At 39.9% G+C, this 14,705-nt stretch overlaps 1 protein-coding gene across 1 annotated transcript in view; it reads left to right on the forward strand.

Moving 5' to 3' along the window:
* PLA2G15 (phospholipase A2 group XV) overlaps positions 1-14,705 on the forward strand; it is a 40,516-nt gene that overhangs the window by 10,163 nt on the left and 15,648 nt on the right. The window contains exons 3-4 of the mRNA XM_067550274.1: positions 10,850-11,006; positions 13,832-13,950. Of these exons, the coding sequence (XP_067406375.1) occupies positions 10,850-11,006; positions 13,832-13,950 (276 nt within the window). The remainder of the gene's footprint in view (positions 1-10,849; positions 11,007-13,831; positions 13,951-14,705) is intronic.

Consider the following 14,705-nt stretch of genomic DNA (forward strand, 5'->3'; position numbering starts at 1 on the left):
AAAAGCCATTCCAAAATAGTCCTTGCTTTACCTCATTTGTTTTCACATTTATAAACCAACTTGGCAGCCTTTCCCTGACCCATGGGCTCCTGTCTTTAAAATGCAATGTGTGATGTCTTGGGGTTATGTGAAAATTGTGCCATTACTGTTAATTGGAACTACTTAAAATTTTATCAGCCTTTGACCTTCTGTGTTCTCTATTTTTATCCATGGGTATATTAAATAAAGACTAAACAGTAGGCAGCATGCTGTTTCTCATGTCTTCTACTTTGTCAGGGACCATGGAACACAACACAATTTTTTGGTTTCAACAACAAAAACCTAACTAGATTAGGATATATTTTAGTAAGTGTGTATTCATTTTTGTAGTCCCAAGTGAAGCTTCTGTATAACTTACATTAACATGATGCAGCTAGCAATTATGTGTCTTAACTTATTCCTTTATCTTTTGAATTGTGACCCTTCCTAATATGAGCAGGAGTGTGATTGTTAGCTGCTGTTTAAAAACTGTTAAAATTCCCTGATATCTCTCACCCTTATCTAGGCTTCCAAACAGTACCTTTTTGCTAAAAAAGCTTTCTTTTTTTAAAAGAAGCCAAAGTTTTGTGTGAGAATAAATGTCAGTTACCTGTGTGTTTCATTTTGCATGGAACTGAAGAAAAAAATCTGCTTGTTATGCCTTTGGCAGGCCGGTCACTGAGACTGACCAACCATGAATAACTAACCTAAATATAGTCATGTTCTTTTGTGCTTCTTTCTAGTTAAGAGCTTTGGTGCAGCAGCCAAAATAGGCATGAGATTATGTGGAATAACGTGGGCAGTCAATTCTATGAGCAGAGACTTAAACAGCAGTTGATGGGGTTCTGAGTTTGAACTTCAATAATTTTTGAACCTCATCATTTTTCAAGCGTATGCAGTGCTACAACGTCCTACTACTGATAGTGGCTAACTTTTCCACTGTTTTTAAATGACCTGAAATGAACATTGATTTGTTGCTATGTTTAAAACAGTTTCATTTAGAATTATTTGTGTATGTATATCAGAGGTCTAATGAGAGAGAAGGGGTAGTTGATAGAGAAATACAGAGTAAAACATTTTGCTACAGCAGGTCCAAATTCTTCTTTTTCTCCCACTCCCTCCACCTTCTTTACAGAATAGGCTAAAGGAACAGATTTACTCACTCTCTTGCATACCCAGCTGAAGTTCTTTATTGCTGGTGACTTTGAGATGCCTTTAGGAGTCTGTTTTAAACCATATATGTACCCCCAAGATTTCCACAGAAAAAAACTGGGCAGGAGGAGAGTTTAAATCTCTTTTGGAAATTCCTTTCTCCACACCCTGCTAACAGATGGCTGGAACAGCAATTGATGGTTGTCTGCTCTCAATAGACCATCTTAAAATCAGAGCTCTTTTTCTCTTTTAATTTAAATGAAATCTATATCAGGACCACTTAGCTATCTCAACACTTACTCCTGGCTCTAAGACTCAGTGCTTTACAAGAAAATAAAACAAGTGGCTTGCACATGCTCCAGTCTAGAGTAACACTTTAGCCAAGTGAGCTTCTTAGAAGGTTCTATTGATGAAGAAAAAATAAAATGCTATAAACTGCGAACATGCCCCAAGATTAAATACAAATAGCTGAACCATGGATGTTTTCTCCATTTCAAAACTTCAGTCCTTAAAACTTCCAACCCAAAGATGCAGAAGTCAAGAAATAGATATGCAGCTATTTATTGGTTAGAGATAGTGCCAGAACTCATATTTGCTCTTATAATTGAAGTTCTGGCTCTGATTTATTGCTTGGCAGCTGTATATCCTATCTAATTTTGCTACTGTTTGTGGAAACTTATGTTCGCAGGCTAATTTCAGATGCCTTCAGGTAAATTATGTCAGTTTATTGCAGTGGAGCTGTGCATGATCTTGCATTTATTATAAATTTGTTTTAAACAGACTATAGGGCTGTCTTCACTTGGCTGTACATGGTTCCCTGTTAGACTACAGTGATGGGAAACCAATTATTTCCAAGTGTTTTCTAAAAGTAGGAAAAATTGTGTGCACATTGCAAAATCTTGTACTTTTTGATATGATGTTTAGAGGTGTGACTTCTTGGAAGGGAATATGTGGGAAGAGCACTGTGTAGAGATTTTGTGTGGGTTGGTGTACCAACTGTTAGTTTTTGGAGGAAACTTGGTAGCACACAATTACAATTTTTTGGATAATAGGGCACTATAAATAATAAAATCCTTTGACTAGAATTAGTTTTGTGAGGTGAAAAAAATTAAACTGTAAGCTCTGCAGGCCTTTGTTTAAAAGCCTCATGATGCCAGGTATACATGCAATTGCGCGCACACTGAATATTTGCATATGGAAATGAACTGTTAGACCTCTAACTGATGATCTGCAAAACTCACTTACACTTGTAAATATTCAGTTTCAGTCATAGTAAATGCACATCCATTTTTACATTTGGCCCTGGCTTTCTCATGTTTTGTAAATGTGTCCCTAATTGTTTTAATTTAACTTGCAATAGTGGAATGATGGTTGGAGGGGGAATAGGCAGTGAATTGAGAACAGCAGAGAAAAGAAATCTCAGAATGCTCAATATTTGAGTAAAAAAGCTTTATGATAATTAAGCAAACGTGCTACTGCCTTTGGAGTCAGAATATTGTTTGATTGACTTTGCCACAACTTCCTCTTTGCAAGTCTTTTAAATTCTTGTATAGATGAAAATTAATCTGTATTGGTTCTTGATTGATCTGTTCTTGTAATCTATGCTAATCAAATTTGATTAACATTTTCTTTTACCTGAAGTGCTTGAGACAGACATATGGCCAGTGAGAGTTAGAACAGCAGTGAATCTGTCAAGTGTAGTAAACTGGAATGAATTGAGTCCAATAGGAACTTGCATTGGTGCACCAATAAAAACTGGCAAATTCAATAAATTTAAAATATTGCTGGGTAGTTGTTATACTTATTGGCCTGAAAAAAGAGCAGGGTAACATCTTTTGCAGAGTAAGATGCTGTAAAAAGTAATAATGTAATACTGTCTTAACTGAGGGTCTGTCAGAGAGAGCATTATTTTAGTTGCTCAATATCCTGCTTGTTTTTAGTCTTTGTGCAAGTCTCGGCATTAAGGTTGATCAGCCTTCATTTGCATTTGTCATCGTTTTTTTGTGTTGAAGAGAATAATAAATTGCAGAAAAGGTACAAATAGTTGACCATTTGCATGCTGACTTGGGATAGATAACTATAACATTAGTGTCCAGGCCATAACTTTAGTTCTAAAACCTGGATGCAAGATTAGTAAATTACAACCCAGCTAAACTCTGTGAAATTAGGCTGTTATGCCAGTAGGTATAAAGTAATGAAAATAAAGCTCCAGTAATGAAGTAAAAGAAAAATGGCTCCAAATTCATATTCTGTTGATGGTGGTGAAAATGTTAAAAGGAATTACACAACCAGTTAGTGTTGCAATATTCTGAAGGGAAAACTTCTGTCTTCCAAAGGCTGTTGGATTACTGTCTTTGGGGGACAGAGGTTTTTGATAAGACTTTGATACAGTCTGCTTGTGAGGTCCTTGTGGGTGTTGCACTTCAGGTGTTGGTGCATCCCGATGCTGTCAATTGGAGATTTTTGCAGCAGTACCTGTCTGGACCACGCATGTGCAGCAGGTGTCTTGTGGCATTGTTGGTTCCTCAACCACTACTTCCGCAGCCCAACCCTCTCAGTTTCTTCTCATTCATCCTTGGCCTGAGATGGAGCTCCGCAACACTACCTGACAGAAAAACTAACAGACAAATAGTTAGTTAATATTAGCTTAATCGTAGTTTTTAGTCATAGTTAGCTTAGTTTTAGTATGAGACTATAGATTTCTCTTGAAAGAAAAAATTCTTAAGTCAGTTATCTCCTTTAAGATAAGTAAACAATAATCCAAAATGCCTGGATCAACAGGTTTCAAATGATGCAACTCCTGCAGAGAGGCAATCGCAGTCTCTGACAGACATTCCTTATACGTCAGATGCCTTGGAGAAGCCATGTCGCATCTAAGTGCATTCATTGCTCCAACTGAAAAGTGAGGGCAAGATGTGACAGAGATCTATACTTGAAGCTGATCCTCCTTGAAAAATCACTCAAACCTGCCTCAGAACTAGAGTCAGATTGGGGAAAAAAACAGCGATAAGGCTCAACCCTCCATGAAACCAAGGAAAAGAGTCCTAACCTCGCCAAAAAGAAAGTGGTCTCCAGCCAGGCCTTTATCCTCCATACCAACTAAAACATGAGTCAGTACCTTTGATTCTCCAGGCACCTCTGGGCACCAAAAAGCTGACAGCACCGAGTTGGAAGCTGGAGTCCGCCGCGGCACCATTGACTCCAATGAAGAAGGCACTGAAGTCTGCCATGGCACTGATCCCTCCGCCATTGGCACTGTCTCCATCAGCACCAATGAAGGCAAAGAAAAAAATCTACAATTGTGCCAACCGAAAAATGATACTGGCACCATCAATATCAAAACAACGTGACTGGGAGCAAGATCATACACCACCTGCTCCAGCCTTACCACTCTTCGGCACCGACAAGTCACTTGAACACTCGGTGCTGTACCACTTTCTCTCTCTCATTTCTACTCTGTCAAGCGAGGATGATGACGACAATATACAAGAGGGTATTTTTTTCACCACACCATTCATCACTAATCAAGAGGAAATCTATATCCTCCTCCAAATCACAGTCTCGGTTTGAGAGAATAATGAGGGAATGGTTCAAACAAATGAGAATGTTTTCCCAAATGCCATTCCCCATGCAAATGCCCCCATGGGATCCATGAGCTACCTATCGGGCCCAGTTCAGCTGTCCCATAACACCTATCAGGGCTGAATCAAGACAAGTCCCCCATCACCAGAACCACCCGAAATGCAGGAGGACACACTGGATGAACCGGATAAAGGAACAGACCAAGACACCTCACCACTCCTCACCTCCCGATGAGGCCATCATCTCACTACCACTTAACATAGCAGAAGATTTCAATGGTGGTAATAAGCCAGGATATATCTCTGGAGGAAGTTGAGGAAAAATCAGCATTAACTCCTCCAAATGCTGCACACGCTGGCCAACACAAAAACCTCATTGCCAATTAATGATGCATTGATGCAACCCGCTGAAGTCATGTGGCAGTCGTTTGCATCAGCTCCACCAACTTGCAAGAGGGCAGACAGAAAATACTATGTTCCTTCAAATGCTATAGAATTTCTGTTTACCCACCTCTATCCAAACTCCCTGGTGGTCAGTGCAGTTCATCAAAGGGGAAGCAAACACAATATAAGACCACACTGCAGGACAAGGATATTAAGAGCACATATGTCTTTGGACACTGATTACGCGCATTTTACAGCACCTAGGCATCAATTACCATGGACAGATGGGCCCTAGAAATCATCCAAACATCATCCATTCTCTTCTCTTCCATCCCAACCACCTTCTCCGTCCTCCTTCAGGGACCCATCTCACGAGTACCTACTACAATAGGTGCAACACCTCTTGCAACTGGGAGCAACAGAACAGGTCCAAATATATACAGAGGAAAGGGATTCTACTCCTAATACTTTCTAACACTGGAAAGAAAAAAAAGGTGGTTGGAGACCAACACTGGATCTCAGGAAGCTCAATACATTTGTCCATCATTCAAAAGTTCAAAATGGTCACTCTAGCCACCATAATCCCAGCGCTAGAACGGGGGATTAGTTCTCAGCCTCGACCTAAAAGATCCGTATTTTCATATTACAATACACCCAGCACATCAGCGATCCCTCCAATTCACAGTCAGAGCAGAACGTTATCAATACAAAGTACTTCCCTTTGGCCTCTCCACTGCACCACAAATTTTCTCAAACATTTGCAGTCGTTGCTGCACACTTACACAGACAAGGCATAATCATCTTTCCATATCTTGACTGCCTTCTGCGAAGCTCCACACAAGCAGAAGTCATACAAAATACACAAAGACCATAGACTTCTTCCGAACCTTGATCTTCAACTAAACAAATAGAAATTGACTATGGCACCCACTCAACAATTGGTATTTATAAGCACATACCTAGATTCCAGCACTACAAGAGCACATATTCCAGCACAAAGATTCCTAGCACTGACAAACCTCCTCTCAGAGGTCACAAACCGTACATTACAGCACGCACAGGCCTACAGTTACTGGGGCATATGACAGCCACTATATTTATAGCGTAGCAAGCCAGGATACACATGCATTGCCTACAAGGATGGCTAAGCTCGGTCTACATTCCAAACAAGCACAGCTTAAACAGACATCTAATACTACTGACAAGATCAAGGACTCCCTACGATGGTGGACAAACTCAGACAATGTCTGCAGCGGAATACCCTTCCAACCAAATCAGCCATCCAAGATGATCACAACGAACGCTTCACTTATATGTTGGGGCACCCATATGCAGAACCTTACCATCCAGGGTCATTGGTCTCCGCCAGAAGCTCACATGTGTATCAACCTACTTGAGTTCAGGGTGGTTCGCAGGGCCTGTGCACGTTTGCTACTGCAAATAGCAAACAAAACAATCCAGATAATGACTGACAACATAGCTTGTATGTTCTACACAAACTGACAAGGTGGTGCTCGATCTCATTTGCTGTGCATAGAGGCCATAAGACTTTGGAATTGGCACATAAGCTACAATATAGGCTTCATCATGCCTCCCAGGCCATTTGAAAACTACGATGGACATGATGAGCAGACAGTTTGGCCAGGAACATGAATGGGAAATGAACAACAAAGTCCTTCAGGACATATTCAAATAATGGGGAGTGCCAGCAGCAGCAGCAGACTTGACTTCAGTGAATTGCAAACACACCTAATTTTGCTTGAGGGCTGGGATAGGTTACCATTCCATAGGGGATGCCTTCCTGCTCAAATGGGAAGCAACGCTCCTATATGCTTTCCCGCTGTTATCAAGAGTAATTTACAAAATTCGTTGAGATCAGGCCTCTGTCATACTCATTGCACCAGCATGACCCAGACAGCCTTGATGTCCTTATCTGATGAAAATGTCAATTCATACTCCTCGGAGATTCCAGATACAGAAAGACCTCTTATCCCAGGATGGCGGAAGGATATTCCACCCCAGTCTGGACAAGCTTCATCTAATGCCATGGCTCCTCCGTGGTTCCAACAGCTAGAAATGAGCTGTTTGGAACAAGTAAAACATGTATTACTCAATAGCGGAAAACCTTGTAGTTGGAAAACATACACACACAAATGGAAAAGATTCAATACATGGTGCCAAGCAAAACTCAGGAACACATCCTCATCCCCACTCCCTATGGTGCTTGAATACCTATTAGAAATAATATCAGGCCTCTAAATGAGCTCCATCAGAGTACACTTAGCAGCCATTAACACATTCCATCAAAAAAATAGGACTAATAATATTTTCAAATCCTGTCACTAAGCGTTTTGTAACTGGACTGAAAAACACGTACCCAGAAATCCACAACCCCACACCAGCATGGGACTGAACATAGAACTCAAAGCTCTCACGTGTCCCCCATTTGCACTACTAGCCATTTGCTCACTCCTTCATTTATCAACGAATCACCTCCGCTAGAAGGGTGGGCGAGATAGGAGCCCTTATGACACATCCACCATACACCATTTTTTTTCAAAGATAAGGTTACATTGAGACCTCACACAAAACTTGTATCCAAGATATCATCATCCCTTCATATTAACCAGACCATACATCTCCCCATATTCTACCCATATCCCATAAAAATCAACAAGAGGCTGCTTGGTACACCCTAGATGTTAGATTGGCACTAGTATTCTACTTAGATAGAACCAAAATGTTCTGCAAATCACCCAGACTACTTGTATCAACTGCGGAACGCTCCAAAGGAATCATGATATCCACCCAAAAATTATTCAAATGGATATCGAACTGCACACACCTATGTTATGAAAAATGTCAAATACAACCACCTGCCCATATTAGAACCCATTCAACAAGGGTGATAGTGACTGCTGTCACATTCCTAACAATGTACCTCTTGCCGAGATTTGCAGGGCGGCAACATGGACTCTCTGAGCACACATTCATAAACCACTATGCAATCACACTCAGTGTGCACAATGACACACTGTTAGGCTGTAGAGTGTTAATGTCAATTACTATGAACACTCTGAAGTTCCCCCTGCTTGAACAGGACGCTGCTCTACAGTCACCTGAAATGGAGCACCCGCAGGGACAGCACTTGAAGAGGAGGTTACTGACATAGTGCAGTAACTAAGGGTCTTTGGGATGTGTGTCCCTGTGGGTGCTCCACTACCCCTTCTCCCCTCTACTTCAGAATTTTTAAATAAAGCTCCACAGTAGGAGAAGGAAGGAACTGAGGGGTCGGGCCACGTGAGTGGTGGTTTAGGCGCCAATGGTGCCGCTGCACATGCGCAGCCTGAAGAGGAACTGCTGCAAAAATTTCTGATCAATGGCAGAGGGACACACTGATATCTGAAGTGGAGCACTCACAGGGATGCACCTCTCAAAGAACCTCAGTTACTGCACTGGGTAAGTAACCTTTTCTTCTAAGATAGCCTACCCCTAATACAGTCCATTGTCTTCAATGATCAATTGTGTGATGAAGCTGTCAAGATCCAGAACTGAACATGGGGAAGTATAATAGGTGGGGACTTCTGGAGATCCAAATATCTCCTGTGAAAGGTGTATTGGTAATAGTTTGCACTTATAAGAATATAAGAACAGTCATACTCATCAGACCAGTGTTCCATCTAGCCCAATATCTGTCTTCCAACAGTGGTTGGTGCCAGATGCTTCAGAGGGAGAAGGGTAATTTATCGAGTATCCATTCCCCATCCTCCAGTCCTGGCTTCTAGCAGTTAAAGGTCTAGGGACACCCAGAGCATGGGTTTGCATACCTGACCATCTTAGCTAATAGCCATTGATGGACCTATTCTCCATCAATTTACCTAATTCTTTTTTTAGAACAGAGTTATATTTTTGGCCTTTACAACATCCCTTGGCAACTATTTCCATAGGTTGACTGTGTTGTGTGAAGAAGTACTTCCTTATATATTTTTTAAAACCCACTGTCTTTTAATTTCACTGGGGATCCCTGCTTCATGTGCTATGTGAAGGGGTAAATAACACTTACCTTATTCACCTTTCTCCACAACATTCATGATTTTTAGACCTCTATCATATTCCCCCCGAGTCATCTCTTTTCCAAGATGAACAATCCAAGTTTTTTTTTAATCTTTCCTCATTTGGAAGCCTCTAATCATTTTTTGTGGTCCTTCTCTGTACTTTTTCTAATTTTAATATACCTTTTTTGAGATGGGGAGACCAGAACTCCATGCCATATTCAAGGTGTAGGCATACCATATATTTATATAGTGGCGGCATGATATTTTCTGTTATCTTATTTATCCTTTTCCTAATAGTTCCTGTCCTTCTGTTAGGTTTTTTAACTACGGCTGCAAATTGAGCAGATATTTTCAGAGAATTATCCACAATGACTTGAAGGTCTTTTCTTAAGCAGTAACTGCTGTTTTTTAGACTCCCCATCACTTTGTATGTATAGTTGGTTTTATGTTTTTCAATGTGCATTACTTTGCATTTATCAACACTGAATTTCATCTGCCATTTTGTTTCCTACTTAACTGATTTAATGGGATTTCTTTGTAACTCTTCACAGTCTGCTTTGGACTTAACTGTCCTGAGTAATTTTGTATCCTCTGCAAACTTTGCCCCCTCACTGATCATTTTTCCAGATCATTAAGACCTTCCTTCTTCTTCCATGACTCCTTCCTTTGCTTAAGAGCCGTTAGTAAGGAACTATGTCAAAGGCTTTCTGAAAGTCCAGCTATGCTACATCCATTGGTTCACCCTTGTCCTCATGCATGTTGATCCCCTCAAAGAATTCTAATAGGTTGATGAAGAATGCTTTCCCTTTGCAAAAGCTAGGTTGACTCTTCCCCCAACACATAGTGTTTATTTATATGTTTGATTCTGTTCTTTACTATAGTTTCAACCAGTTTTCCTGGTACTGAAGTTAGGCTTATTGGCCTGTAATTCCCAGGATCGCCTCTGGAGCCTATTTTAAAAATCACCGTCACATTAGCTATCCTCCAGTTATCTGGTACAGAGGCTGATTTAAGTGATAGGTTACACAGTTAGTAGTCCTGCAGTTTCACATTTGAGTTCTTTCAGAACCCTTGGGTGAATACTATCTGTTCCTGGTGACGTCTTACTGTTTAATTTATCAATTTATTTGAAAACCTTCTCTTCTGACATCTTAGTCTGAAGCAGTTCCAGAGGGATAGCCATGTTAGTCTGTATACAGCAAAAAAACCAGAGAGTCCTGTAGTGCTTTAAAGACTAACCAATTAAATTTCTGTAAGCAATTTGACATATGACAAAGTGGGTTGCAGCCCATGAAAGCTTATGCCTACAGAAATTTAATTGGTTAGTCTTTAAAGTGCTACAGGACTCTCGTTGTCTTTTTTAGTCTGAAACAGTTCTTCAGATTTGTCATCTAAAAGAATGGCTCAGGTCTGGGAATCTCTCACATCCTCTGCAGTGAAGATCAATGCAAAGAATTCATTTAGCGTCTCCGCAATGGCCTTGTCTTCCTGTAATAATGCCTTTCATCCATTTTCAAAATCTAGTGAAGTATCGTTGTTGATGCAATCAAAAGTGGTAGAATAGCATGGAAAACGGCATATATAATCACTAATTCAGTAACAGGCTTTTACTTGTAGTCTGATGTTAGTATATTTCTGCTTTTTATGTGTTTCTTACAGTCCCAGGGGATTTGGGTAACCAGTTGGAAGCCAAATTGGACAAACCCGCAGTGGTGCACTACCTTTGCTCCAAGAAGACAGACAGTTACTTTACGCTGTGGCTGAACTTAGAATTGCTTCTGCCTGTCGTCATTGACTGCTGGATTGACAATATCAGGTAGGAACACAGCCCTGTGAAGGAAAATTCTTCAGATTTTTCCTGCACCCTTTCCATCAGGTGCAAACATCTTACATAAAAACATGCCATCTAAAAATCTTTCTTCCAATTTAGGAATAGCAAGAAGATTTTTCACGAGCACTTTGGTAGTATGTGGGGGGAGGGAAGCCTTAGGTCAGATAAATGGGATAAAACTGAGGGATCTTCAGGCATATCAAGAGAAGTCTCCTTTAAGTGCCATGGTTCTAAAAATGGCATAATTCTACTGCCCCATAGGGTGTCAGTAACTCAACACGCACTTCCAATGAAGGTTCTTGTAAAAAGAAGCCTAGAATTTGCAATTGACATATCAAATTTGCTTCATTAGAATATGTCTAGTTGTAAAAGTCTGTGGCATTAGTGGGCTTCTCCCCTCATTAAACTTCTAATCGATACCAGTTGTACAAAACAATTTAGCAAATCAAAATCTCCAGATATCAGGTGTTAACTTCTTGTATAATGCAGTACTATAAAAATACTGCACTAGTATATTTCTAGCTGTTGTCTGTGTGCTGTACTTAAAGGGTGCTGGATTGGGCAAAAATCCATAACATGCGGTTCCTGGGTTGGTAGATGGATTGCCCAAGTGGGAGGACTTCATTTTAATATTATTACAAGCCCACATTTTAACCATCTGACTTTCAAAAATGTTCCTGTGCTAATGAAATTAATCTACTATATTTTAATTGGAACTTTAAAGTAGATCAGCATAATTTTTTTCTCAGTCCTCTTCTCCACCTCAGACAGAAACCTCTGTAAACAAGGAATCTTACACCATGTCATGGGTGTCTACATTGTGTCTAAGGGAAGCAAATTCTAGAGCTGAAGAGTTTTCAGGGAATGTCCTGTGTTCAGGTCCAAATGTTCAAATCTAGGAAATCTTAAAGCATCTCAGTTATCTTAACAGCCCATAGGGATAGGTCAGTAGCCAAGACCCAAACTATATAGGAATTTCTGTACTGAAGTCCGCATCTAGACTGCATCTAGAAAATGATAGACAGGAAACGATTATTCATTTGAAAACAGTTTTCCTCTCTGTGGCTAATGCTGCCAAGTAGGTAGGCATTTACGTTCACTTGATAAAATGCAGTACTCCAGAATGGAAGTCATAAAAGGCTAAGATCGACACTAGAGAAATTGACCAGATGAAAAAGATGTTTTTGGCCATAGTTGCTTGGAGTCCCTGAATGAGGATCTGAAAGCATTCCCAACAAACTACTCTTCTTCCCTTCCTGCCCACTGGGAGAGGAAGGACCCAGTGTTTTACAATCTCCCTTTAAATTAAAGATAGTCCAAAATTACTTTTCTTTTGAATGTAAAATGTACAGTTTCAATGGCTCTACCTCTTTGTAATGTATACATTAATACATTTTCGACACAGAAATGGTTTCTTTAGGACTTATTCAGTTATGGACTTTTTTTAACCTTTAAAGGGATGACTCTTACAAGTGTGGAGTGTCTACAGTAGCCTTTACAAATGTGTTAAGTACCCTGGAGGTTTAAAAAAAAAAAAAAAAGTCTAATGTACACACCCTGAGGGTGTCTCTTCACTGGGTTCTTACTTGGGTGTTTAAACTGTCTTCCCCTCCCGTTCTACACACACAATCCTCTAACCACATTTGGTGCTTTAAATCTAAACTAGCTGTCCTGGCTTGGGATGCAGGCTAGAGCAATAGTTCCTAAGTGTCACTGCATAGACATGCCCTTAGAGATGGCTCTTTTAATTCTGTTCCCTATAAGGCACCCCATGCTATAAATATTTTTAAGCAGATCTGGTTTGGGTAACAACTTTGGGTGAAGTCCAGTTCTATTTTATAAGGTAAACAGGGCACCTAATTGTTATTGGTTGTCTTGGTCCAAGACTTTAGACTAGTTCTCCAGCACAATTAAGGACGCCTTTGCACTGTACTTGTACTATGTCAAAGGACAAACATTGTAACCAGGTTACCCAGCGAGATTATATTTGCAGTGTAAGTATACTCTTAAATAGCTTATTGGTAGCGATTTGATCAATGACTAGAGCAAAATCTACTAGCAAACAGAACAGCCTTATAGAAAAACACATGTACTCACAACACTTCGTTTTTCTGGGCAAACGGAAATCTAACTAAAATCTAGGTGTGCATTGCTAAGAGATACCATTCATTGTTCATCATTTGTTCGTTGTTCTGAGCATCTTTTTCTCTGCTAGATTACTCAAAACTGAACGTCTGTCTGTCTACATGTAATCCTTGTTTCCCAAGAGGCCTAGGCTTTACTGCTGGTTATGGCGTTTTTCAAATACTCATTTCAGCTGGATAGCTATTCTAGTTAGAGCTAATTAACCTACTTCTATTTAGGGAAGCTATATTGAATTCTCCTTTTTAGTGCTGTATTCTCTACTGTTGCATTACCTTACTTCTTACATTCATAACAAGTTTCTCTAGCGTCTTGCCAGATGTAGACCGACGCATGCCTGAACCACGCAAGGCATTTCATACTCTACCTCCCTGGAGCTGAAGTCTGCTTCCTTTACTGTATAACCAGTTTCTGCAGACTGAAGATAGAAGTTTATACTCTTTATTTTCAGAAACTAGGTAGAAGAGTACAAAAAACTGCACTATGGGTAACCACTTGTGTATTGAAGTGCCCTTGTTGTAGTGTCTGGCTTTGTACTGTTCCATGTAGGTAGTAGCTCTTAATCCTTTTTAGTGTATTCAGCAAACATAAGTCCCATTTTAGCTGAGAGCTGCCAAGTCGTAAAATGGTATGTCACCCTTTTATTATGTTTTTTCTTTTCCCACCAGGTTAAAATATAATCGAACAACTAAGATCACAGAACCTCCTGATGGAGTGGATGTCAAAGTCCCAGGGTTTGGACAAACATTTTCCTTGGAATTCCTGGACCCCAGTAAAAGAAGTGTTGGTATGTACTAATTTTGTTCATTGTCACATGTTTAATATCTTTACCATTACACCTAATATACAGCACCTTAGATGACTGCAATTTCAATTCACAATTCCCTATTGAAGTCCGAGGTAAAGCTATTTGTACGAAGTAGGATAGTACATGGCTTCATTTTGCTTATAAATATTAGTGTTGTGCATTGTCCTGTCAGAGAAATAACTAAAAAAATACCAACCATATGTGCATATGTTACATATTATGTGACTAAACTGAGAGCTTTTTGTCCGATGAACAAATGGGGCAGAACTGAGTGCTGATCAATCGAAGGTAAAATTTATTCAGAATTAAAACTTTCAGAATGAAATTCCAATAGTCCTCTTAAAGACTTTTGTAGGAAATGAGACAGAATGCTTAGAAAACTCTCTCTCTGCAACAGGGGTTTGACAAATCATGTGAAAATAATCAGGAAACTTATAATTAAAAAAAACAAAACAAAAAACTTCCATTTGCTGCAGCAGCCCCAGGCGAGGTAGCCCTCAGGGAATGGATTTTCATAGCCCTTGTATGATTTTGGGAGATCTGGCACCAGACCTTTTCAATCCTTTTCCCTCAAAAAATTCATACAGCAATGGTCTCAAAATAGATTGGCAAGTTTAGCCCCCTAACTGCTGTACTTCATGATTATGAATTCCTGAGAAAAAAACATCTGACATACTGACAGTTTTCATAGTACAATCTCATTAGGAGATGCTTAAATCTCTGACCCAAAAGTT

Source organism: Emydura macquarii, unplaced genomic scaffold, assembly GCF_026122565.2.
Source record: "Emydura macquarii macquarii isolate MOO-44397 ecotype Brisbane River unplaced genomic scaffold, CSIRO-AGI_Emac_v2 contig_295, whole genome shotgun sequence".
Lineage (NCBI taxonomy): Eukaryota > Metazoa > Chordata > Testudines > Chelidae > Emydura > Emydura macquarii.